The 27,032-nt window shown below is 35.6% G+C and overlaps 1 protein-coding gene across 5 annotated transcripts in view; it reads right to left on the bottom strand.

Annotated features, from left to right (window-relative positions):
* Positions 1-969: 969 nt before the first annotated feature.
* LOC148947907 (uncharacterized) overlaps positions 970-27,032 on the bottom strand; it is a 106,117-nt gene continuing 80,054 nt past the window's right edge. For 4 of the 5 annotated variants that reach the window (XM_089095548.1, XM_089095547.1, XM_089095551.1 and 1 more), the window contains 4 exons: positions 24,664-24,876; positions 15,242-15,313; positions 5,602-5,787; positions 970-1,144 (listed from right to left, as the gene is read on the bottom strand). In XM_089095548.1, coding sequence (XP_088951674.1) covers positions 1,103-1,144; positions 5,602-5,787; positions 15,242-15,313; positions 24,664-24,876 — 513 coding nt within the window. In that variant the 3' untranslated portion in view covers positions 970-1,102. The remainder of the gene's footprint in view (positions 1,145-5,601; positions 5,788-15,241; positions 15,314-24,663; positions 24,877-27,032) is intronic. The other variant, XM_089095549.1, reaches the window with a different exon arrangement.

Below are 27,032 nucleotides of genomic sequence, written 5' to 3'. Positions count from 1 at the left end.
ATCTTGATTAGCACCCCCTTCCCCTGTCTCCAAAAAATTTTCAAGCCTAATTTTAACAAAATTTTCATTTATTGACAAAATTATTTTCAATTTATTAATTAATTAATAATTATTTTATTATTATTATTGTAATTTAATTATTATTACTACTTATTTATTTTGAAGTTTGTTTTTATTTTATTAATTATTTAATAATCTATTAATTATTTTCATTCAGTAACTGCGACTTCGGCTTTATTTTGATAAAAACACAATTTCAAAAATTGCAAAATGAGATTATTTATTTGAAATTTTTGTGCTCTTAAAATTTCTGCACCCAGGACAAGTACCCCCTCTGTCCCTCCCCTAAAATCACCTCTTAAGTTAGCTAGTTTTTTTATGATTTTTTCAACCTCGTTCCTTTTTCTTTTCTTTTTTAATTTGGCACCCGCCACTACCAATAAAAACTGAATAAATCACTGCATATGGAGGCATTCTTTGTTTAAAATTTGATTTTTCCTAATTTTTAAGATACTTTGCTTAAGTTTTCGCTCAACCATTTACAACAATCAGATTTTATTTTCATCATCATTGGTACTTCAATAATTAACTGTTTTTTTCCCTAAGAATGACTCTCACACAGGATTGCCACCCGATGACAAAAACAAAATCACTAGATTTTAGTGATTTTCTGGCTGATTTAGGGATTTTTTTTCAACAATCTAGTGATTTATTCATAAATTTAGTGATTTTTTTGTTTAGGCAATACAGAAAAATCACTAGAAATAGTGATAAATCACTAGGGGGTGGCAACCCTGGTCTCACATTCAACTGATCACAGGTGTCAAAACAACTTACCCTATAAAACGAAGTTCAGAGAAATTAAGCCAAGAGAAAAATTACTGGTATCCATCAAGGCTCAGCCTTTACCAATCGATCCATCAGCCTAAATTTTCTTAAAATCCCCATAAAACAGAAGAAAAATTATCAGAACAAAACAAATTTATTAAGAATAAATGCAAAATAACGCGTGCAAATCAAGAACTTTTTGATGTCCAATCAAATCACTGAATTAATGAAAACAACCCCCAGGTCAGGTAATGACTGCTTTGATGCAAACTAGTTAACCAACACAGTTGTCTGAGTGATCCTCCCAGGCATCAACCTAAAAAAAAATATACATATTGATCATATTGAATTTCATATTTTATCTAACTTATTATTGGATTTATATCATTATACACTCTTTTACATCTGTTTTCATTAGGCTGATTGATATTTTATAATACTTATTTATTATAAGAATTAATAAGACAAGAAAAGACATACCATTATACCCAAAACAAAAGGGCATTTCTCACATTTTTAAGGTCTTTACAGGATAGAGGAAACAGGGTTTTTAATTTTTCCGTAATCCGCGATAGTGAGCCCTCCTCAAAAAAAAAAAAATACAAAGGAAAAAAATATATGTAAATAATTAACCAAAACGACGGTGAAATCAGCATGAAATCCAAATTGGAACATGAAAAAAAAAAAAAAGTTTTGGTTTATTAATTACCTTTATATACATATTTTTTATTAGTATTTATTTGTTTTTTTTTTGTCAAAAGTCATGCATAGCCAGTGTGGTCTTAGAACGTACTTAGCTCATCTTCAAAGAGTTGATTGTTGAAACACTCCGGTAGCAGCTCGTGAAGAACCCTGCAGAGGCACCAGTTGGGACGGGGACAGTGGCGACAATTCACAAAATGCTTTTATTGGGTGGGATTTACCTCTTTTTTCAATGAAAATACCCCCAGAGTGTATTTTTTTAAAATCAAGGAGGGGAACAATGTAGAGGGGAGCGTTGCCATTCCTCGAGGAAGAATGCCTTCTGAACAAGGCTGTATCCAGGGGGTGTTACCAGGTTTGAACTCTATCCCCCAAAATTTTGTCCAACTCATAAAAAGATTACAAAAATGCATATAAACAAATTTTGTATGTGTTTTGTAAAGTTATTTTTACCCCCCTCCCCCAAACAAGAATCCTGGATACGCCCCTGCTTCTGAAAGGTAGGTCCAAAGTGAACAGTTACTAAGAGTTCTTCATCCATTGTGTCACATATTTTTTTTATATAATCCATTCGACTCTCAGATTAAAAATAATACACGCTCCTCCAGTTTTTTGAAATTCAAAGCAATATACAATTATCAAGGTCTTCAGTGAACAGTACACGAAACAACTGGAGTTTCTAGCCGGAAACAATGTGCTATCAAGCAGGATCAAAATAGAATGTGTGCTATCTATTGTATTCAAATATTTCCTGAATTTATTACAATTTTTTCCGGTTGTTCAAACAATTGATTAACAAACTTATTACGCAATAAAGTCACAAAAAAAGTTTTTATTCACCGCTTAGTGTGGTTGTATTGTCATTAAATGTAAATTTACTCTCACGATCATAAAAAAAGAAAAAAAAGAAGATTTAGGCCAACTCATTCTATCTGACGGTCAAGGACGTATCCAAGAAGGAGGAGGTTATTGGGCTTGACCCCCACCCCCCCCAAAAAAATGTCCGATTTGTTCTTAGATCTCTTAGATCATTTGATATTGTAGACTTTCCTTCAAGCTATTCAACGTCATGGGAAGAAGATTTCTGGAGATGCCATTGCTTAAGTTTACTTAAGAAAATCTTCGAATAATTCCCTTTTTTAACATCTTCGATCATTTGATATTACATATTGTCTTACTAGCTAGTCAACGTCACGAGCCCCTTAGGACTTTCCGTGAGAAAGTCTTAAGCTTTCCTGTCAGCTATTCGACGTTACAAAGAAGACCATACGATTTACTTAAGGCTTTCCTGCAAGCTATTCAAAGTCATGGGAAGAAGATTTCTGGAGATGTCATTGCTTAAGTTTACTTAAGAAAATCTTCGAACAACTCCCTTTTTTAACATCTTCGATCATTTGATATTACAGATTGTCTTGCTAGCTAGTCAACGTCACGAGCACCTTAAGACTTTCCTTGAGAAAGTCTTAAGCTTTCCTGTCAGCTATTCGACGTTACAAAGAAGACCATACGATTTACTTAAGGCTTTCCTGCAAGCTATTCAACATCAATAAGACTAAGATTGACTTAAGACTTTCCTTAACAAAAAAATTATTCTGTTTTACTAGCATTTAAACCCCTAAATGTTTTTCCCCTTGCACACACTGGGGATAGAGGGGGGAAAGCGTATTTCCCTTGAGATTGGTCCAAAAAGGATGTAAAGCTCTTTTTCGTGTTTTGGCCCACCCACAAGTTCATGCCTATGTGCATCTACGTATATGTGGATGCACATACGTGTTTACTGAACAAAGTAGGAAAATAATATATCTACTACTAATACTACTACTACTACTACTACTAAAAACTCACTGTAGTACCAAGCCACCTGAGGCCAACACAGCTACGCACGCTCTTCATCTTAATCTATATAAAGCCTACCTCTTTACACCCTCACAGGAAGTTCCCATTTCCCTTAAATCTTTCTTTACGACATATTCCCACCCCAACAGCGGACGACCTGTTTTCTGTTTAGCCCAAGAGGGTTGGCCAAAAAGGACAATCTTTGGCAATCTGTCATCCTTCATCCGCAGAACGTGCCCTAGTCATCTCAACCTTTTTCTCACTATAGCTCTAGAAAGCGGGATTGAACTACAGTTGTCGTACAGCCTACTGTTGAAATACGCTCATTCAGCCGGGTCCAAAAAAATGATCCGTAAGCAATTTCTATGGAGAATATCTAAAAAATCTTCCTCCATTTTTCGGAGCACCCATGCTTCAGAACCATATGTGGCCACTGTCATCACTCTAGCTTCCAATATTCTAATCTTGGTTCGCAGACTTATCTTCCTATTCATCCAAACTTCTTTCAACTGCGAAATAAACACCCTGAGCTTTGGCTACTCTACTTTTAATATCATCACTGCTCCCACCAAATTTACTTATAATACTACGAAGGCAAGTGAAGCTGTTACTTGATCAATCTTTTCATTGCCCAACGTCATCTTTCCATCATCACTTATTCCTAGCCTTAGCGACTTAGTCTTCTTAATGTGAATTTTCACACCTATTCTAGCACCCTGAACTCGCAAAACGTCTAAAAATTCGTTCACTCTGCTCACACTTTCATCTAGGATGCTTAAATCATCAAGATAATCTAAGTGCAGGGGAGTTTTTCCTCCCCATTTGATTCCGTGTTCTCCCATTGCCTTTCCTGCGCTCCTTAAGACAAAGTCCACCAAAAGATCCATATAAGGGGATAGAATAGAACATAACCAATCATTTTATGGAAATCACACAACATTGTAGTTATTATGAGTTTTTCTTAATTAAGTCCTCGAACGATCAGCAAACTTCCCAATTAATAATCGGAATCTGAAATGCCATTGCCTAAGCTACGAGTGTGCGTATTTTAAACCTATAAAGACATGAAAAATAAGACAGAAAATGCTATATTTGAAGGAAAAGGGTCCCATTGATTTTTTCTCTTTTTCCTTTTTCTGTTACCCTCCTTTATTATTTACTTTCCTTTTTCCTATTTTATTTCCCTTTATTTATATATTTCCCTCTATCATTTTATCTATACTATTTTATTTTAATATAATTCTTCTTTTTCTGTTATGGCTTTATTATGATATCCATGCTTAGCATGGCTCGTTACAATAATAATAAATAAACAAAAACTAAATAATAAAAAAAAGAAAAAAAAAGAAAAGAGCAGTTTAGAATGAGGATCAAAAAGAGGTTTTCATCAATTGGATGAACTTTAATGAATTCATTTGAACTTCTATGATTTATAATACGCGACATTTGTTTTTAATTAAGAAAAATATGGCTTAAATGGCGTATGTTTTTAATAAGGAAGAAAAATTAAGATTTGTCAAATACATTCCTATTTATTTATTAATTTTTTAAATCATTATGTATGGTCCAGGGAACCTGCAGGATCTATCAAGTGGGACAGGGGATCCTGGAAAAAGATTTTCTAGGAAGGCAGAAGTATACGGGTTGCCAAACTTTCTTAAATGCAACTACCCCAGAGGCAACTGAGCTCTACAATCTTATTTTGTGGATATATCATGAAAAAAAGAAAAATATAAATTTGAAAATATAGGGGGGGGGGAGGAGAAGGGGGAAATCGGTTGTTTCTTTTCTTTTAGATAAAAATACAAAAAATGTATTTCGAGTACTGTTGCATTATGCGAACACCGCTATAAAGGAAACGAGAGACGAAACCCGCCAAACGGGTTACTTGCAAGAAACCGCTATAGAGAAATGGAATACAAAGCGTGGTTTTCATTGCGTTTACCATATTTAAACTGTTGCTTTTTGGAGTCCAGGGGGAGGGGGGAAGGTACCTAGGTTAGGTTACGTATTTAATATATGCTAACTATTATATATTCATCCTATTTTATTTCATTAGCATTAACCAACCTTGACTTCTTTCGCGGTGTCCGTATAATGCACCAGTGCCGTATTTTGCAACGGAATACCCCCCCCCCCCCGAAAAAAGATCTTTCAAAACCAAGGAGAGGAGGGGGAAAATAAATACCCCTCTCACACACACTTCCTTTTCATAAAAAGGAAAAAAATATATACCTGACACTCTCTGCTACAGTACCACTGGGATCCACAACCAGCACAAACAAATTGAGCTGGCTTTGAGCTACAGCCCTGGCATTTGGGCACTTCTTGGTCATCTTTCTTTGAATTACTGTCGTTAGAAGTAGACGGGCCTGCAGCATTTGATGAGCTACTTGGTGATACAGTAGCTCGACTATCGTCCTGAAATAGGGAAAAGTTATTACTTAGGGACTTAGCAAGTAGAGGTCAAGGGGAGTGGCCAACTCACACTTGTGAGCGTTTTCATTCGCAATGTCTTAAGTCCTCATTTGCCATCATTTCCTAAAAAAATTCTCAGACGAGCTGATTGATTAATTAATTAATTTAACATATCTAATTAATCAATTATTAAATAAGCTGATTAATGAAAAGCAGTGACATAGGAAAGTTTTGCAAGAATAGAGTCGCAACAAAGAACCTGTGATTATTTTTGATTCCACCTTGTGCTTTCGCATAGAGAAAAACAAAAACAAAAAACGTTATATATATATATATATATATATATATATATATATATATATATATATATATATATATATATATATATATATATATATATATATATATATATATATATATATATATATATATATATATACTAAGAAATTCTGTAAGAATTAAGAATACACTGAAGATGTAAGTACAAGCAGTCAAGGGGAGTGATCAACTCGCAATATGTTTCTTTTTTTAATTCGCAATGTTTTAAATCTTCATTTGTAATTATTTCCGTAAAAGAAAGTACTCAGACGAGCCGATTAATGAATCAATTAATTAAATATTTAATTAATCAATTAATGTAATTAGTCAATTATTAAATAAGTTGATTAATGAAAAGATGTGACACAGGACAGTATTGTAAGAATAGGGGCGCAGTAAAGAATCTTAAAGGACCTGGTAATATTTGATACTATAGCATCAAATCTTTTCTAAGATTTTTTTTCTAAGCAAAGTATGCTTAGAAAAAAAGAAAAGAAAAAAAAACACTAAAATACAATAAAAGAATCAAATAAAGCTAGTTCTCTTGGCGCTGCAAACGAGGCAAATTCTTCCGCTCTATATTTTAGATTGGGTTGTTTTATTAAAGCCAAAAAACTGGTAACACGAAAGATAATCCTCTAAGGATAAAAAAGAAAAAAAAACAAATGTATTTAATTTCGTCCAAAGAAAACCAAGGAACAAAAAGACATTGATCAAAACTTGATTAATATTTACATAAAGGGCGTCCTCGATGGCGGTTCTGGTCTCTTGCACCCAGGAAAAAATCTTGATTAGCCCCCCCCCCCGCCCCTGTCTCCCACAAATTTTTATACCAAATTTTAACCAAGTTTTCACTTACTAACAAAAATATTTATTATTTTACAATTTAAACAATTTAATTATTATAAATTATTTTAATTATTATTATTTTTATTTTAAATTTATTTTTATTTTTCAAATTAATAATCCACTAATCATTTTCATTTATTAACTGCGTCCTCTACTTTCTTGATAAAATTATCATCTTGCCTATAATCATTAGATTGTTTGTTTGAAATTTTGCACCCCTAAAAGTTCCGCGCCAGGGGCAAGTTTCCCCTCTGTCCTTCCCTTAGAACCACCTCTGGGCGTTCTTTGAAAGTTTTCCGGGGGGATACAACAAAGAAATTTCGAAGAAGAGCGGGGTGAGGTGTTACAAATTTTCGGCAGTTTTATTTTTCCGAAGTTTTTCAAAAATTTGAATTTTTTGCATAAATATGCAAAAAATTCAAAAAACAGAAGTGGACCGAACTCCATACCCCCCCCCCCCCTACCGAGGAAAATGATTACAGGAGACACATTTCTTTGGAAACTAAAAATAAGAATATAGAGAAATAAATTCATCATTTCCTCCCGAACCCATTAAAATAAAGACAGAAACGGTGCAATAGTGGTGGTCAAAAATTGAACGGATCAACTTCAAGTTAGATCATAGTATCTTCTTTTGCCTTCAATTCTACTGGTCTGGCTGCAGTTTTCTGGCGAGGGGTAACTGAATTTCAGAAATTACGTGCAACAGGTGGCGCAGCCACCGATACGTACATCAAACGACGAAAGTGAGCCATCCCTCGGTTTTTGGCTTCTTAATTCCTGGTTTAAATGAGATCGGAAAAGCTCATGGTAAACAAAAAAGGAGTTGTATTTGTTCCAGTGCTGAGGGTGAACCAGACCTTTTATAAAATAAAAGATCTTATTATAAAAAAGATATTAATCAGCAATAAAAAAAACTAAATAAAATAATAATACAAAAAGTAATAAAAAATTGATAAAAAGAAATAAAAAAAAACAATTTAAAAAAAATTATTAATAAAAAATAAATAAAAACAAATAATAAAAAAAAATAAATAAATAAAAAATAAATAATAATGTCCTTCAGAATCGTGGGGTTGCCCCATTTCGTCACCTTGGGTGCATCTCAAAGCACCAAATGTGCCGCAAAATTCCGCCAAACACGCCACCTTGTGTATGTGATTTCTGAAGGACGGCCCCCAGTCATTCAGAACATTCAGTGTAATCTATAATTTTGATTTTTTTTTTCCAACTAACAAATTCGTATTGTGTTATCGGCAAAATTGTGTCGGATAATGACTCATTAGTCAATAATTTCATGTTTTCTTGTTGTTTTTTATTACACAGAAGCCTCTTTAGCGGTTCTGCAACACGAAAAGGTTATCTAATTTCTAAACTTCAAGTTTCAGAAATAGTACAGGAATAATAAGGTTTGACCAGGAACAAATTGATTAAGTAATGTTTTCTTGACTATCCAGACCAGAAAAAATCGCTGAACAACATATCCAAAATCACCATCTCTAACTCGTTGCGAAATTTGGTTTTTTCGCCATCTTTGTTTATTAATTTTTTATTTTTTTGGAAAAAATTAAATGTCATAAAATCGATGTTTGATATGTCTTTCTGTATTAGATTTAAAAGCTGAAACGATATCTGATTTTAGTTTCTCCTAAATGTCAAAAAATAAATCATAAATACTCTGTTTTTGAACAAAAATTAACAAATTTTAACGTTTTAGGTAAAAAAAAAACATTCGATAGAAGTTTCTAGATCAGTTTTGGGTTGACAAACTAGGTTTTCTGAGATACTTCAAGATCTTTTTAATACCCATCCTTCCCACCCTTCCCCAAAAACCTTGCTCTCCGCAGGCATTTGAGATCAAAATCCATTCACCTTCATAACTATAAAAAACGACGTGGTAAAAATGATTTGTAATAAAACGTAAGAAAATTGCACAACTGATTAATCAAAGGAACAAAAATCACAGGGAAAACTAAATCACAGGCTTAAAGCTCATCCTCAGAAAATTCATCTTCTTGACACTTCACGTTGTTGCACGAAACTCCTCTACATACTCGACAAGCTATGGTGCATTCCAGGCCATATTTCTTGCAGGAGCATCCCTCACTGTCGCAACCATCAGTTCGGCAAGAACACTTCACTATCTTTAGAAGATGAGGAGGAGCAGCGGGGAGATCTGTCATTTTTGGCTCTAAAACTTCGTTGCCTTGAAGATTCAATCCCCAGCTTAGGGGGCCAATCGTGTTCCCTAGCCAAATCTGAACCTGGCTGTAGACTCGGAACGAATGATACTTCGTTGCCATCATAGTCGGAGTGTGGGTGTACGAATGAGGTGGCAGTATTAACTTTCCTCTGGAAAACATGGTTCCTGGCAGTGTCAAGACTTGGCAGATCCTGGCAGTAGTAGAGTACCAGCAAAGCTTTCTTTCCAGCCACAGTTATCTCATCATGAGATGCAGATTTTTTGGTAAACAGGGTACCGGCGTGTCTGAAAGTCGAGCTGGATAACAATAGCTGAAGAGCTTTTCCTTTTCCGATGCCATAAAGGTGCGATGTTGTGTCGCAACCCAGTATTGCATCATAGCACGGAATTAGCAGGCAAACTTCTTATCCTAGCTTGTCTTTTATATGACAAACATCCCAAGCTGATCTTTCAATTCCAGATTCCCTTCCGGTGAGATGTAAACTCGGTTTGAACTCGTGTCTATATGACAGATGAGGAGGACGAGAACATCCGTGTCATCAGCAACCACAATGGTGTCGCTATGGAGTGCAGTTTCCGTGGCCTTCTTCATTATGTCTAGATCAGCATCTCCTTCAGAGTGTTATACATCGCAACCGCTGGCTACAAGAACGTTTCCAAGAATCTTCAGAAAACGCGATTTGTTCTCCTTGCATGAAAGAAACTCCTCTTTCTTCATGCAAAGATTCATGTCTTCGGTAAATAACACTTCGCGGCCGACAGATCCAGCTCGACGCAAATTGGTTGCATCTTTGATTGACGGACCACCGTCGTTTCCGTCGAAGACGACAACGGAATGGGGATAGTTTTTTTCGACGTAATGAATGTACGAAGACATGATAGCCTTGTATGTCGAAGCGACCTTCCACGGGATCTGATGGAGAAGGGCGCCCCCGTTTTAGACGAAGCTGTTAATTCCCACTGGTCTTGGGGACTGAGCATCAAACCCACATGACTGATAGACTGCTTTTGCTAGCTCGGGCTTGTTGTCCTTTCGCAGGAATCCGTTTCTTTCGAAAAGAAGAGGAGAAATGGTACAGAGCTCAAACTTGAAATAATCTTCCTTGAGATTAGACCTCTGGGCAACGATAATCAACCTCTAAAAAGTAGCGCTGGGTTGATCTGTAACACTTCAAAAGACCCCGACTTTCTTGTGGTCATCAGAGTCACCTGGTCTTTCTTTTCAAAGCGTGTTCCTTCATGGTCTTTTCTGACATCTTGTCTAAGGTTTTCTTCCCAGCAGACTCGGTTTCGTGAACGTTCATACATGAAGATGAAGTTACTCCATTTGCAACGTTTCCCAGTTGTACATGACTTTGAATTGGGATAATACTTTGAAGAAACCTACCAACTTTATGATATCTTCCCAGTCATGGGTGTGTCTGTTCAGACACAAGTCACGATGCTGCTCGCTTGTAGAGTAGCCGATATTCGTCAGGCTCTGCATCAACAGGTTGACCTCAAGACACACCGGCCTCGATAGGACTCAAATCGCTGTCTGTTCTTCAGTCATGCCACCACCACCAGTGAGTCCTTCCGATGTTTTTAGGCTTCGGATGTACTCTTGTTCAATAGCTAAGTCTGCTGAGAGGCCAGCCCAGCGCCGATCTGACCTTCTAATCCTGTGTCCTTGCTCACTGAACATCTAAAACATTTTTGGGTGACGACTGGGAAGTTTAGTCATCTCTTGGATGTACAACCAGACAGATTTCACATAAATGTTGTGCCCAGATGGCTAGGTAGGGAAGCAATTCTGCTGCAACCTGCAAATGCAGGTCCCATAGGCCCAGTCTCTCGGCACGTAAACTCGAGAAGCTTTTCAACCATGTCAAGGTGTTGCAGCCGGAGCTTTGCTGTTCGGTGATCTCGTAGGTCTTCAATCTTCTGTTTGATAATACTTTCCAGTAGTCCCAGCTCTGGTGCTTCGTCAAGGTCTCTGGGAGACATTTTTCCCTCAAGGGTGTCGTTGAAGAGTTTCTCAAGGCCGAAAGTATCCAAAGTTCCCGCATATTGTCCTAAAAGATGAGCATAGAGAGCCAAGCTCACGAGAATGTGAGCTGTAATAGCTCTAGAAACCACTTTCCCAGAGTATAGGTGGTACCGTTGCCGGTGCGTATACTAGTTCCAAGATTTCTTTGAGCCCACTGTCGTGCATCAGGTGCCCTATGCATCCGACGAAGCTCATCATCAAGTGAAAGCCTCCGAGTTCGAGTTTGAGGACAAGGAAAACCTTGTCCAGCTCATTTGACACGTCGGACTTGATAATCTTAATTGCCTTCCACCAAAGTGGTTGATCGAATGTGACGACTGGTCCGTATTTCCCCCACTGACAAGCAATGAAGCACAGGGTTGAGTATAGGCATGACTCATTGCTAGAAGGCAGATCGATCATGGGCAAAAAATAATACTTGCCTTGTCGCAAGGGGTTTGTGCATCTTCATCCAGCGAGTGCAAGAAAACCGATTACATAAAACCGTTCCAGTTAGGTCTTGGGCTCTTTAAAAACCACGATGACAACCAGAGCTGGTCAAGGAATACGAATGGATCATTCACAAGTTTCTGTGATATTTTCTCCTACCGAATCTGAGAAAGCACCGCTTCACTTATCCGAAAAGGGTAAATAGGGACTCGACCTTTGAGCGTCACGGCCTCTAGAGAAACAATCCCTCTTGGGATTGGTGCCACTCTGTTTTTCAGAGGGGGAGTGACATATGCTAGAATTACCATACCGTGGAAACTGCCCTTTCCGTCAATCGTGCACATATCGTGATCTGCATTAATGGACAAAAAAAAACCGAAAAAAAAGATATGATGGTTATCACTTAGTTTTTTTTTGCCAAAAATAGCGAAATGTTGCTATTTTTCTTTACTAAAAATGGATTTTTTCATTTTATTTGACGTTTATAAGAAAAACTAACACCAGAAACGGTTTCAGCTCTCAATGCTGATACAGATAGATGTATCAACCACTCATTTCGTGACACTTCATTTTTTCATGAAAAGTAAAAATTAATGCAACAAAAATAGCGAAAAAAAAACTTCCACAACGGGTTAGAGATGGGAGATTTTGGATATGTTGTTCAGCGATTTTTTCTGGTCCAGATGGTGAAGAAAGCATTACTTTATCAATTTGTTCCTGGTTCGGGCATTTTTTTCCGTATTATTACTGTACTAAAAGTTCTTTTTTTTTCCAAAGACTGAATGAAAATCGATTGGGGATTAACTTCTTGTCGCTAATTATTCCCTGTCAAATTTCTACTTCCCAGGGCTACCGAAAAATTAATAAAAAATAAATATAATGGGCCTAATTATGTATTCGTTATCATATATATATATATAATAACAATAACTATAAATAATAAATATGCTGCCATAAATCTACTAATATTGAGTTTTTTTGTTACCACAATTAATGTAAAAACAATTCAAACTTGAAACTCGTGGTCTTGTAAAAGAAAAGCATAAATAAGAAGAAAAACACTTCAATCATCAGAACATATTTGTCAAACATATTGTTCAGGGCCATATCCAGGATTTTTTTTTTTTTGGGGGGAGGGGCACAAAAAACTTTAAAAACACATCAAAAATATGCTTTTATGTATTTTCATTCTGTTTTTACGAGTCAGACAAACATTTCAGGGGGGGTCAAATCCTCTAACCCCTCCTCTGAATACGGCCTTCATAGTGTTTATTTACAGGTTAAAAACACTTTTAAACAATTTTAATTTAAACAAAGTACAAAATCATAAATATAATTTAACTACTGCAGAAATACTATATCAACACTACTATATCAATATAAAAAAAGCATATGTATGAAGATCAAAATTATACTCTTCTCAAATACATATTCACTACAACACACTAAATTGTTCACTAATCACAAGATACAAATCCAAAAGTAGACTAAACATACACCGTTCACCAAAATCAAAACCTTTTAAGTGATTGGCCAAAATCCAAAAATCTGAGGCAACTGATTAGACCAACGTTCTCTATCTTTTTCTGATCCATACCTGTTCGAAAATTATAAAATAATCTTGCACCCCCTCCTCCCTCCTGTATAATTAGATCGATCATTTCCAAACAGAAAGTAAATGAGGAAAATAATTCTCAAGGTGTTGGATTGGGGTTCCAAAAATCTGAGGCAACTGAATAAACCAAGCTTCTCTACCTTTTTCTGATCCATACCTGTTCAAATACTATAAAATAATCTTGCGCCCCCTTCTCCCCCTGTATAATCAGCTCGATCATTTCCAAAACATGAAGTAATTAAGAAAAACAATTCTCAGGTGGTTGGATTGGGGTTGATATCCTACTATTGATTACTATAGTAAGGCGTGCCTACACCAAATAACCACTATAATAGGTCAGTCCAATGCGACGAACAACAAAAATATTTGTTACTTTATCTTAAATTAATAAAAAGTTTAAATTAATAAAATATAATTACTTTATATTTTTTAAGTATATTAATTTAAATATTTCATTTAACCACCTTTCATTAATTTAAAAGGCCCCAACCACCTTTTATTATTTTAAATATTAATTTAATTACTTAGCAAATATCATTATAATTACTTAGTATGGGGGCACAGTGGCAAACAGGTGGTTGGGTTTTATATTAAATAGAATCAAAATTGGGCCGTTCAGCAACCAAATGAAATATTCCACTTTCTCAATTCTTTTTTTTTCTACAGAATTTAGGATCAAAGCATTTGGCGTTCTCCAGGCCTTTAGGTCCCGTTAGGGGATTTCTCAAAAATAAGAGTAAGTGCCCCCAACCACCCTATACACATAGTCCAAGAACCATGAATTTTATAAATAACATTACGGACTCCAAGCCAAGAAAGCTCTAATAAATAACCCTAAGCAAAAATATACTTAAACACAAAGCCGTATCCAGGGGGTTTTAGAGGTTTGACTACCCCCCCCTGAAATATTTATCTGACTAGTAAATACGTAAAAGAATGCATATGAGCAAATTTTTCATGCGTTTCGGAAAGTAACCCCCACCCCCCAAATACTGCCTGGTGATTGGCAAAATAATCGGTCAATGTGTTTTTTTTTTGTTAGTTCTTTCTATTAATTCTATTTATCAACCAAATAAATTTGGTTAATAAATGTGTGCATACCTCACCTCATCCCCCTCCAAAAGACAAGCATTCGTCGAACTCACAATCATTTAGCCTCTTTATAAGGAAACGCAAAAAAAAGAAAGAAAATGTCGGGTGCGATAAGAAGCAAGTCTTATTTTACTAACGAAGTTTATGAAAAAAAAACCTTCCTCCAACAAATAATAAAATAATCAAAATTAACAATATACGGCTTTGGTTCTCTCTATTGCTTCTTCTATGGTTAATAAATCTGACAACTGAACCACTCAATAGTTGGTCCCCAAGAGAATTGTTCTTCCTAATAACTTAAGCGATATTCAGATACGCGTCTAATTATGCCTGTATATCTAGACACGTGTCTGTCCAGACCCTGTTCATACAAAATTCGGTGCTTGGCTGCAACAAATTACAGCTAAGCATTCAGTTCTAGGGCCTAGAGCTCTAAAATTTCAAATTCTACCAATCAGGAAGCCTCTCTTGTACTACCATCATCTGCACATAGGAGTGGCGTTCACATGTAGGTCTGGCCGAATTGACATGCTTAAGCAAGTGCGTGGCAGACACAGTGTAAATATATCAGTAGCGAAACATTTCTCCAAAAATAACACACTTTCATAGCGCGCTGTTTGGGAAGTTCCCAGACCGTCAGAGCAATAGTTTCTCGTCATGATGCGCTAAAAATTTGTCATTGCGCGTGCGTGAAGACGGGGTCATGAAGAGTGGTTTAGCTTGTGTTTCAAAAATCTTCAAGACAGAGTATAGAACTTTTATCTACTGTTCGTATATATTTATACTGTGGTGGCAGACACACATGTCTCGGCATGGAAGTCTTGCTGGGCTTGCATGTGAACGCCGCTTAATATAGCCAATTTTATAAGCAAACTGGGTTGTGGCAACCATGCATCTACACAGGATATGAAGGTGAACTTACAACAACCAACATGGACGGCAAGCACCTTGCCTCAGAGGTTACTTCTTTGGGTTTGGTTATTGTCACCTGACCCTATTCAGCAAGGAAACAAAAGCACACAATTAAAATAAGGTCAAAAAGGAAAAGAAATGCAGGTCTATATGTTGGCGGACTTTTTAGAATTTGCGGGGAGGGGTAAAGCTTAACAATTGGGTCTTTTCAGAATGAACTTGCTAGAACAAAAGATACACATTTTTACATTGCAAATTTTATGCTTATTTTCATGGTTTGGGTCGCGTTCTTGACAGTTCATCTCCAGCCCCCTCTAATGGTCTCGTATACCTCTAGGCTGCACAAAGAAACTAACCCCCCTAAAAAAAAAAAAATAATAATAATCTGGAATTCTTATTGTATAATATGCAGCCAGTATCAATGAATCGTATTTCCTTGTTTTTCCTCCCTTTGTAACTGTTTTTTAACCAGTTTTCATCAATTATTATGTTACTTTTTTATACATAGCTGTAGAAATATAGTATAAATAATAGTCATATTAATGCTAATAATATGAAACCATTAGAGGGGGGTGGGGATGGATTGTCACAAACGCGAACCAAACCATAAAAATGAGCATAACATTAGCAATCTAAAAATGTCTCTTCGTTCTAGCATGTCTACTTCTGAAGAGGCCAAATTCTTAACTATATCCGGTGGGGATACGTCAAATGAATCTAAGAACTGGTTTCGAACTCAGCGGATGGGGGGGGGGGGGGTTTAAGAAAATGATTTAGAATACGAATACTGAAATTGAATAGCAGGGTAAAAGTGAAGAGGTAAATAAAGAAAAAAATATTCCTATTTCACATATAAACCCTAAAAATCAGCAAGAAATAAAAGTAAGCATTATAACAGTGAGGAAAGAGAAAATCCCGCAAGCCTGCAACTTCAAAAAATTTGAAAGGGGAAAGTTGGCAGTTTTTTATTTGATTTCATAAAATAAACACATCTAGAACCAGTCACCCCTTCCTCTACCCAAAATCTAAAGAACTTTGAAATTAAAACCTCAAAATTCAAATCATTTTTCATATAATCGTCCATAATTTGTTGTCTGTGGTTTTCAAATTACAAGGACATTCAAGCAAATAATTTAATGAACAACTCATCTCTTTCGTAAGGAATAAATAAGACAAAAATTTCAAAAAATCAAAATCAAAATTCTTTCATATTTCATTATACATATATTTCAAATAAAAAAAGGAGTTCAAAGATAAGAATTTTAGGTCCATTTTCTCGAAACGAAATTTACAGATATAATTTTGCTCTTATGTAGACTCAAGCCCTAAATATTTTTTTCTTGATTTCTGATTAAAATCAACGCATAATTATTTTTACGGTTAAATTAATTACAGCTGTAATAATAAATTATTAATAATACTAAATAATAAATATTTATAAATTACAACAATAATACATAATAACACAATGGAAATAATATCGATCTATAAACAATAATGCCATTAGTAAATTCATTTTATTATTAAGGAAAATATTTTTAATAGAAAAATTTAAGGGGGCTGGCCCAGATGTATCGAGAAGAGGGCTTCAGGTAGAATGTATCCTGAAGTAATATATCTTTTTTTGTGCTTTGATTTTTGATGTGAGCCATGTCTAATATTCGATCATAAGTTATTAAAAAAAGAATATATCTAGCTAACTAAAAATAAATATAAGCTATCGCTTCCCGTGGCAAGTGGCAACTAAGGAGGAAAGGGTGGCACTACTATAAAAAAGCGAATTATATTTGCACTTTAAAAAAAAATTACAGAGAAATCGCAAAAAATTGGGTTTAAAAGATGTCAGAGGCCCAAAATCCCCCTCCATGCTCAATTGCCTTACTATCGCTGAACACGAATTGGTCACAAAACAAAACTTTTTTATTAATTCATGAATAAGAAATTTTTGATTAACAATATTTGATTCATGAAATTTTGAATGATCTTGACCTTAATGGAAAGGTCAAAATTGTTCTTGACAGTGAATATGGTATAGGCTACTGAAGAAGTAAACCTTTTTTTCCTTTTTGTACAGAATTTGGCATGTCTCCAAGCCCTTAAATTTTTTTTTCGGTTACTATGTGGCCAATAAAGGTCCTATTACAAAGAAATTGCTCGCCTTACTCTTCCTTGTTGAAAGAAGTTTAAAATTAAATTGCTTGAATTGTATTAAGAGTTGAATCAATGTGGTTTTTGATTATATGTAGTTGTTAGGCTCTTGGTTTTGCCTAGCTTCTCACACATGCTATTTATATTTCAATTTAAACAATTAAAATTTTCGTTTCAATTACTAAGTGTGCATTTGAATTCAACATTTTACAATTTACATTAATTTACAAATTTATCAACTAAACTTTAAATTATGAAAAAATTCTTTGCCTTACACTTTCCTTTATCGGAAAATGTTTAATACTAAATTGTCTGACTTATATTAAAAATTCATTAATTTTCCCAAATGTCTAGGAACTTCTTACTCAAACTACTGATTTGTTTTTTCATGATCCACCCTAAAAAAAACACATACATGTCTGGCTAGAAAAATAAAAACCTACTTTTTATTTATTTCTTTTATTTAATTGATTATTTTTTTTTGTATTCAGTTTTTTTCCATTAACTGGAGTTTTCCCCTTTCTTCAACATTTCTTTTCTTTGTGGTTTTTGAGTTAGTGCTTATATTACGTATCTACCCCTCCCCCACTTTAAAGGCCACAAGGCCCTCGTAAGGGCTAAAATCTAAAGCATAAAACTTCTATCTGGATTGGAACAATACGAAAATAACTTATTCTTTGAGAAATTAAGGAACTATTTCTAGAATGTCTGTCTCCGAACGATTAAGAAATCGAAATCGTGCTTTTGACGTCTTAGGTGTCTCTAGGCTATTTTAGTTCTAATTCAGCAACCAAGTTTTTATTTTATTTGCTTGGTGGGGGGAGCCCCCCTCCCCCTGGGTGCATGATTATATCAATATATCGATCTTTCTGTCTATTTTGAAGATATTGGCCCTGGGTGCTCTCAACTTCGCTTTTTCTTATTATTTTCCACAGGAAAACATAATAAATAGAGAAAAAAAAAACAACAAAATCCAAATACATAAGTGAATGTAAATAATAATTCTAATGGAGAAAAAGAAAGGAAAAAAACGCTTATGAAGGAGGGCACTTATCAAAAAAGAAGTAAATATAATTAACGAATTGAAAGAGAGAAAAGAAGAGAAAAGTAGGTTTACATTAATGAAGCAGAACACTTAGCAAATAAATGAGGAAGTATAAATAATTGATAGAAAGAAAAGAAGAAATCTATATTTATATTTATGAAGGAGGATACTTAGCAAATAAGTGAGTACAAATGAATAAATAATAAAATTAACAAAAAAAAAAAAAGAAGAACAAAGGTTTACGTTTATGAAGGGGAACATATGTCTAATAAATAATAAACAGAGAGAAAAGAAGTAAAAAGGTTTAAATTTATGAAGGAGGACACTTAGTACACAAAGGAGTGAGCATAAATAAAATGAATAAAGAGAATAGAAGAAAAAAACATTTATGAAGGAGGAAACTTAGCACATAAAGGGGTGAGCATAAATAAAACGAATAGAGAGAAAAGAAGAAAACATCTAAGGTTTTTATTTATGAAGGAGGAGACTTAGCAAATCAGTGAGTATAAATGATGAATAAAGAGAAAAGAAGAAAAAAGGTTTATTTTTATGAAGGAGGACACTTGAGAATCATCCCCAACTCCAGCGTCCTTATGGGGAAAGAGATTGTTCTTGTAGTTCGTTGATACAATTGAACATCCTCAAAATTAGGGGTTAAAACAGTGTGATCACCAAAACCAAACAAGTGAGATCACCAGAATCAGGGCAATTAAGAAGGGTAGTCACCAAAGCTAGGATTTAAGCAAAGTGTGATGGCAAAAATCAGGACATTTAGATAAGGTAATCATGAAAATTAGGATTTCAGCTAAGTGATACAATTGGAAGGGAGGAGAGGGAAACTTGCCCTCCCCCCCATCTTAGATTGACAAATAAATTTTACCCCTCCCAAGTTTTCTTAAACTGACGCAACTGAAGCGATATTTCCAAAATCAGGGCATTTAGAGGTCTATGATCACAAAATAGGAGGAATTTAGATAAATTTGATCATGAAAACCCTAGAATTAAAATAGGCATAATCACCGAAATAATGATATTCAGATGAGTCTGATCACCAGAAACAGGGTGTTAAAATACATTAATCACTAAAAGGTTGGCATTAAATACAATTATCATCAAAATCAGATTATTGAGATATGTGCTCACTAAAATAAAATGTCAAGTTTGATCATTCCAGATACGCAAATGAAACCCTTGTGGGATGGGGTAATATAATTACCCCCTTCTTAATTTTCCTAAAAATACAGATCCTTATCAGACCCTTAATGGTAAGCTGGGGGGATCTCTTCCCTAGCCCCTCTTTTCTACTAAGGTTATCTCCAAAATAAAGGTTTTGTGGCAAGGGAATTCGCAAGAACTCAGGGGATCAAACAACACCACTGCACCAATTCGGTCAGATAGTAACTTCTTTTACTTTCTATTTATTTATTATTTTATTTTTTATTTTATCTATTTTTCCTTGTTCGTTTTTTTATATTTACAATTATTTTTTTGAGAAGTAGCAACAGATCCCACTGCACGGCGTATTTTTATAGTTTTTAAATAAATATTTCTTTCTTTTATGAAAGAAATATTTGCCTCTCAATTACTTGGACTATCTATCTTGGCTTGGCTCTTTCTACAATTAGTCATGTCTTGATGCAACCTACTGCAAAATACTAGATAACTTCAATTCAAAATCAACGGAATCGTTGATTTTAAAAAAAAATTAATCTCTTTCGCAAAACAAATTAACTTTATTTTATTTTATTCGTTGTGGAAATTACAGCTGTTAGGGTATTGGACGGTTGGGTATTTGGGACTTTATTCTTATGGATTTCCTCTCCCCCCCCCCATTAAGGCCCTAAACGAATTTTCCCAGATCATTTTTAAACACCAGAAAATGGTAGTATGCTGATTTTGCGAAACAATTATACTGCCGTTTTCGAGAAAAAAAAATTACAGACAAATAAATATGTATATGATTATTTTTCGTTTCATTATGTTCGATATGTTTATTCACTAACTACAGCGTTCCCTGTTCCTATGCGCGGTATGTTCCGCCACTTTGAGATTCGCTGTTTAAAACTGATCAATTGAAGGTTTATTCGGAGTTTTGTCGTTTTTTGGAGTTAACTTTCCCTTTACTTTTCAGGAATTATTTGATCTTGTGAAAACATTATGTTCTCGACCTTTTAGATGTCTTGAATAGTTCTATGTGTTTAATTTAAACATTTTGTTTCATCATTGGCTATTTAGCGCTATTTGCTAGTGTCGTTTGAATTCATTCTGTATTTTGTGTTGTTTAGAAGTTGATATTTTCTTTAAGTTTTTCAGTTCCTTTATTTTCTTTTTTCGTACATTTCTAAGATGGCAAAAACAAACTCATCTTATTATTTATATTTCTTGTATTTTTTCTTAAAATGTTATTCTTATACTTTTTATTTATAACTTATTATTAGTACGTCCCCGTCAGCCTTCCCTCAAATGGCGTCCGTTACGAAAATCATCCATAGCGGTTTTCATTCAAGCCTCAAAAAAGGTATTTTTTATGACCATAGCTTCAAACTGTCCACGAAAGGGACTTGGAGGGTACCAATTGAGGAGGGGAGATTGATTTTTTATGGTACTTTCATAAAAAAAAATCAAATGGTATTTTCATAAAAAAATAATCAAAAAGACTTACACTGCCCACCCACTACATTTTTAAATTCCCTTTTTTGCACCTTAATACAAGTAACTCGAAAAATTATCCCCCTTCAGGGGCGCCAATTAGGGGGGCGGGGGGGGGCATGACCCCCCCTAGATTTTGAAAATTACCTTCTTATTTATATTTCACAGCTATTTTTTATTTTAGCTATTTGCTATATTAAACCAGCAACTGGTCCAATAAATAGGACCAACTAACTGGTGCCCTAATTATATAATCTTGTTTTGAAATGTCTAAGAGCGAGCGCGTCTACACTATTTTATTTCCGAGTAGGGTTCATTCAAAACTAAGCTTCATGTGGTCAGTACCCGTTTCGTTCTTGTTCTTGTGAAGAATTCGTTGTAAACTATGAGTTTTGTATATTGCCTTTTTTAGTAGCTGGAAAAGGAAATGTGTTCTAGGGTTTCAAGGGGTTTTGGTCAGCAGATTCTTGACGTTGTTGTATAGTTTATGGGATGACTAGTCCCAGTGGAGTGTATGGGACTGTCGTGAACAGGAAATGTAAGTGATTGGTTTATGGGGTTTCTAAGCGGGGTAGTTTCATGTTAGTAGCTGGGAAAGGAAATGTGTTCTAGTGTTTCAATGGATTTTGGTCAGCAGATTCTTGACGTTGTTGAATAGTTTATGGGATGACTAGTCCCAGAGGAGTGTATGGGACTGTCGTGAACAGGAAATGTAAGTGATTGGTTTATGGGGTTTCTAAGCGGGGTAGTTTCACCGTGGAGTATGGGAGTGATTTTCTACGTGTTTCTTCAGTTCTTCTCTTGCCGTGTCTGAGTGAAGTCATTGTCTACTACTCGTTTAACTATGAGTTAAAAGCGACAACAGACTTTGGATTTTTTTTCGGTGAAAATGCGGAAGAAAAATGAAGAAACTTTAGTGCAAGAAACTGGCAATAGTGTCAGCGCCCAAAGTCTCGGGTTAGTTCAGATAAATTCCCCCACCTGTGACAGAATTTCGGAAAGAAGCGGAACAATAAATGGCTCAGATCAACATGAGAGTTCGGTCTGCATCGCTGAACCCCTTGCGGGTTCCAGTAGCAGTCAAGAAACTCTCTCAGATATCTCTAGGACGCGTCACAACAAACCAGCTCAACCTATTCTTGAGAGATATCCGGCTTCCACTTCTAACGGAAAGGAAATTCAGTGCACATTACTATAAGACTTATGAATGGATTGAATACTCAAAAAACTTATATTCCGTGTTTTGTTTTGCTTGCCGCCATTTTTCTATGGTGATTCTAAGGGCTGGAGTAACTGCTGGAAAAAGGGCTTTCATTGAGTCAGGATTTTGCAAGTGGAAAGACAGTTCTGCTCTTTTAAAGCAACATGATGGTTCTGAAAGACATAGTCATTGTATGTCAGCATGGACGGAATTTAAGATAATGAGTACTGATACTTCGAAATCTATAGCGAATGCCTTAATTCAATCCAGATCTCAAGAGGTTCAGGAAAATAGAGATCATGTGAAGTACATTTTTAGCGCTATTTGCTTTCTTGGCCGCCAGGGTCTTGCTTTGAGGGGTCATGACGAATCAGAAACATCTGCAAACCGGGGTCATTTGGTTGAATTGATGGAGGAAATGTCTAAAGGCGACGAAAAGCTGAAGGCCAAGTTACAGCGCCGATATGGTTACTATTGCAGCCATCAGTACCAAAATGACGCAGTTATACTGATAGGAAATGCCTTGCGCCAAGATATTATTTCAGAAGTAAAATCAGCTAATTACTTTGCTATTCTTGTCGACGAGACAAAAGACGTCTCTAGAAAAGAACAATTAGCGATCCTACTCAGGTACACATCAAATGGAAAAGTAGTGGAGCGACCAATCGGCTGCTATCACATGCACAAATTAGACGCCGAGAGCTTATCCAACTCGATTTGTGAAACTACAGAATAGCTTGGTGTAGATTCGATGCTGTGTATTGCCCAATGTTATGACGGCGCATCCGTTATAAGTGGGGATTTTAACAGAGCTCAAGCAAAGTTTAGGGAGAAGGTGCCTCATGCAGTTTATGTATACCGCCATGCCCACAGATTAAACTTGGTTTTGACTGACTGCCTAAAAAATATCAGCGAAGTTTCTGAATTTTTCTCTGTGGTGTCACAGAGGTTTTGTTTTTTCTCTGTTACGCATTTATATCATGCAGCAATACTCGTCACGAGCTATTTGTGGAATCCCAGCGTATTAGCGGGCAAAAAGTCTTGGAGCTAGAGAGGACCGTCCAGACTCGCTGGTTTTACGCAGTCCGCTCTATTTCGAAGGTGAAGGCCAGATTTGAATGTTTTGCTGCTGTGCTTGCCGCAGTCTCTGATAGTTCCAACGGCGAGGCAGCGTGTGAAGCAAAAGGACTACTGGACAAAAGCAACTCTGCCTCTTTTGTTTCAACTTTACACATAATGGAAAAAGTATTAGTCATTGTAAATTGTTTATCAGAGCAACTTCAATCCGGAAGTTTGTTGATTTATAAGACACTTGCACTGATTTCTGGGACATATGAGACACTCTAAAAGCTGAGAAATGATAACGAATGGAACAACTTAAGCAAAAACATATCTGAATTCTTAGCCTTAAACAATATCAAGGAATCAAAATCTCCACAATCTAAAACCAGTGCTTGAAACAAGAGAAGTCAAGCCATTTCCATTCGTCTCAAAGCCTTTCTTTCAAACTCAACAACCGGTAAACACAAGATCAGTCAGCCACTTGAATCAGACTGCGGTAAACTTCTGTACTTTGAGGTAATAAATTGTTTCACGAGTGAGATGGACCAACGTTTCATGCAGAATATGCCTCTGCTCGACGGTTTATCTGCCTTCGACCCCTCAAGTTCCAATTTTTTCGAACTTTTGAAAGTGGAAAGAGTTATGTGTCATTATCAAGAGATCCTCGGTGTCGACGACCATGACATAGAATCCCAGTTTTCTTTTTCAGAGTTGCATCTGTCAAAAAGTGATATTTCAAAAATGGATCTTCTTTGAGCTATCAAAATCTTATCCAACCTCCCCGTTGCCTCTTTTGCAGTGCTAAAACAGATGAAGCTAGTTGCTACTTTGCCTGTGACCACTACCAGTAATGAACGATTCTTCTCGGCATTAGGGCGTGTGATAGACTATCTGCGATCGACGATGGGAAACGACAGACTCAGTGATCTCATGATAATGGCCGTTGAAAAAGAGGAGGTAAAGAAACTGGATTTGGATAGATTCGTCGACGATTTTGCCAAGCAGCGACCTCGCCGCTCCCCCCTGTTTTAGGTGTGTTTGCTAAATGTTGTTCTTTTTTTGCATCTTAATTTTTAAAAAAATCGAAAAAACCTCCTTGCCCCCCCCCTCCATTTGCGTGAATTGGCGCCACTGTCCCCCTTCCCTATATTTTTGGAAATTGGTGCCCCTGGGGATTTGGGGTAAATCAGGAAAGGGAAGTTTAAGCCTTGGTCTTATTTAGTTAAGGGGTTAGCTTGACTAGGTCAAGTAATCGAACAATCAAATTACTTGGACTTGAAGATAAACAAATTTGGAAATAGAAAATAGACATTGAGGAAAAACATACTTTGCTTGTATTCAACAAATTTGATAACGTTAAGACTTCAGGCTGTTCTGACTCTGTAGACGACGTTAATAACGAGGCAAGAGTGGGTGTATAATTTGAATTTGCAGGCTTCACGGAGATCTCACCCCGAGCAATGGTTCCGCTCAAAGCGCCATGGAGGATACTGCTTGAGGTGGCTTCTGCAGGGGGCGTACTTGTGGGTGATGGCTTCTTCTAAAACGGATCACATATATTAGAAAGAATATGTTATCACTACAATATATCAGAGGAGATAGGCTACAAGGGAGCTGCATTTTATGATTGTATAGGCACTAAATTAAAACATAAACTATTCAAATGCATTAATATAATATGATATCACTACAAGATGTCAGAGGTAGGCTATAAGGGAACCATGGGCACCCATTTGGGGGGGGGGGCTCCCGCCCCCCCCCCTGGCTGAATGATGCTGCCTTATTTTTATATTTTTGTTCTGAGATTTCTATTATATAGCATTAAAAGTGCCAATTAGACGAGATTTGCTCCCCCCCCTGGAATTCAGCTTATGGGCGTCCATGAAGGGAACTGCACTATACCGGAGTCAAATTGAAATACAACATTTTAAATGCAGTCCAACAATATGATATTACTACAATATATTATAAATGAGATTGGCTACCCGCGAGTGTCATTGTACCAGCTTTTATGAGACTATATGGACTAAATTATATTTTTTTTAAATAACGTACTCAAAGCGAAAAATATACATGTTTTAAATTATGTCACGCCATATATTACATTTAATTATATTATCTTATCTTAAATTGAAAATCCCAAAGAAAGGCATTTCTTATATCTTCATAATTCTATATGAGTTTTTTAAGCTTCTAGCGAGATTAGCTTATTAAAGGCTATTTTCAATAGGAAAAATTCTAGATAGGAAAAATAATTATATATAATTGCAGCATGAGGCAGAATAGTTTGGTTAAGTTTTGGTACATAATAAATAACATAGTCTTATTTTTTGCACAAGAAACGATGAAACACCCCCCCCCTCTGCACCACCACCGTGGCTCTATACACGACGAGTGGTTAACGATCTCCTAGGAATCTTCCCGGTATTCTAATACATTTTCAAAGGAATTGCGATACATATCCTTTTGGGATGCATATATTGATAATTGCGATACATATGTAATATGAGATACATATCAAAGGAATTACGATACATATCCTAATGTTTTAGGCCCAATAATAACCCTGAACATGTTTAATTTTATTTTTAATAGCCTACAGTGAATAAGAGTTTGGAAAACGAATACTGCCCTTCAAAAGAGAAAAGAAATCAACCTTTATATTAACATTTCCAGCGTTTTAGGAGCGCTTTAAGAAATTAACCTTTATATTTCCATACAAAATTAGCTGAAAGAAATTTCAATACTTGTGTAGAAAGCGGTAAGTGCGCGACAATTGTATTGCAAGAACAGATAGGCATTTTACCGGGTAATGCCTAGACGCTGTATAACAAAGAGTTTCTCACTCCGGGAACTATATTTAAACTTTATTTTTTGGGAGTTTAGGGGGAAAAAGGTACCTAGGTTGGGTTAGGTTACGGATTTAATATATGCTATGCTTCCCCCACTGCCTTAATGTGCAAATATATAGCCTAATTTTGTTCATAAACTATTACATTTTCATCCTATTTCATTCTATTTTATTAGCATTAACACGACTTCACTTTTCGCGCACTTACCGGTTTCTACACAAGTACCGAAGTTTCATATTTTCCGCATTTGAGAAATTCGTTTAGGCCTATGTACTGTTACAAGAGTTTCCAAAAAGACAAAAACTATCGATTAGCCTAATCCATTTTTTTTCAATTCTTATTGGTTTTAATTTTTCACAAATGATTGGTTTTTAATTTTCACAATTGGTTTTAATTTTTCACAAATTTTTAATTTTAATTTTTTTTTCACAAAAATTAACTTACATCTACTTTTGTCATTAACCGATATAGCCGCGAAATGCAGTTTTGATATTAAATATGTTCCTTGTTGTGCCTTGTATACCCAGAAAAACCTCACTTATAAAAACGAGCTCATCCTCAATATGATTTATATAACCCAAAACGCATTTTTCTTCTATTCTGCTCTACTGTAAGATCTTTGCTAGGTAACATATCGCCTTTTGTTACTACAGCCAAAGCTACAGACCGAATCTATATATTCTTAAGTGCCTCAAGGCCCTGGAAATAAATTATCTTACATAAATTAGATTACAGCTCTGAATTACGTAATTTTCACGGAATATGGACAAGGAATGTTCGAAAGACCAATGTGGGGGGAGATATAAGCTCGCCTCTCAGACCCCGTTGTTATTAAGCAGTAATT

Source organism: Artemia sp. Qi Xiang Cuo, chromosome 10 (genome assembly GCF_049724085.1).
Source record: "Artemia sp. Qi Xiang Cuo chromosome 10, ASM4972408v1, whole genome shotgun sequence".
Classification (NCBI taxonomy): domain Eukaryota; kingdom Metazoa; phylum Arthropoda; class Branchiopoda; order Anostraca; family Artemiidae; genus Artemia; species Artemia sp. Qi Xiang Cuo.
Note: the sequence above shows the minus strand (reverse complement) of the source record. Positions and strands in the feature narration are given on the sequence as shown.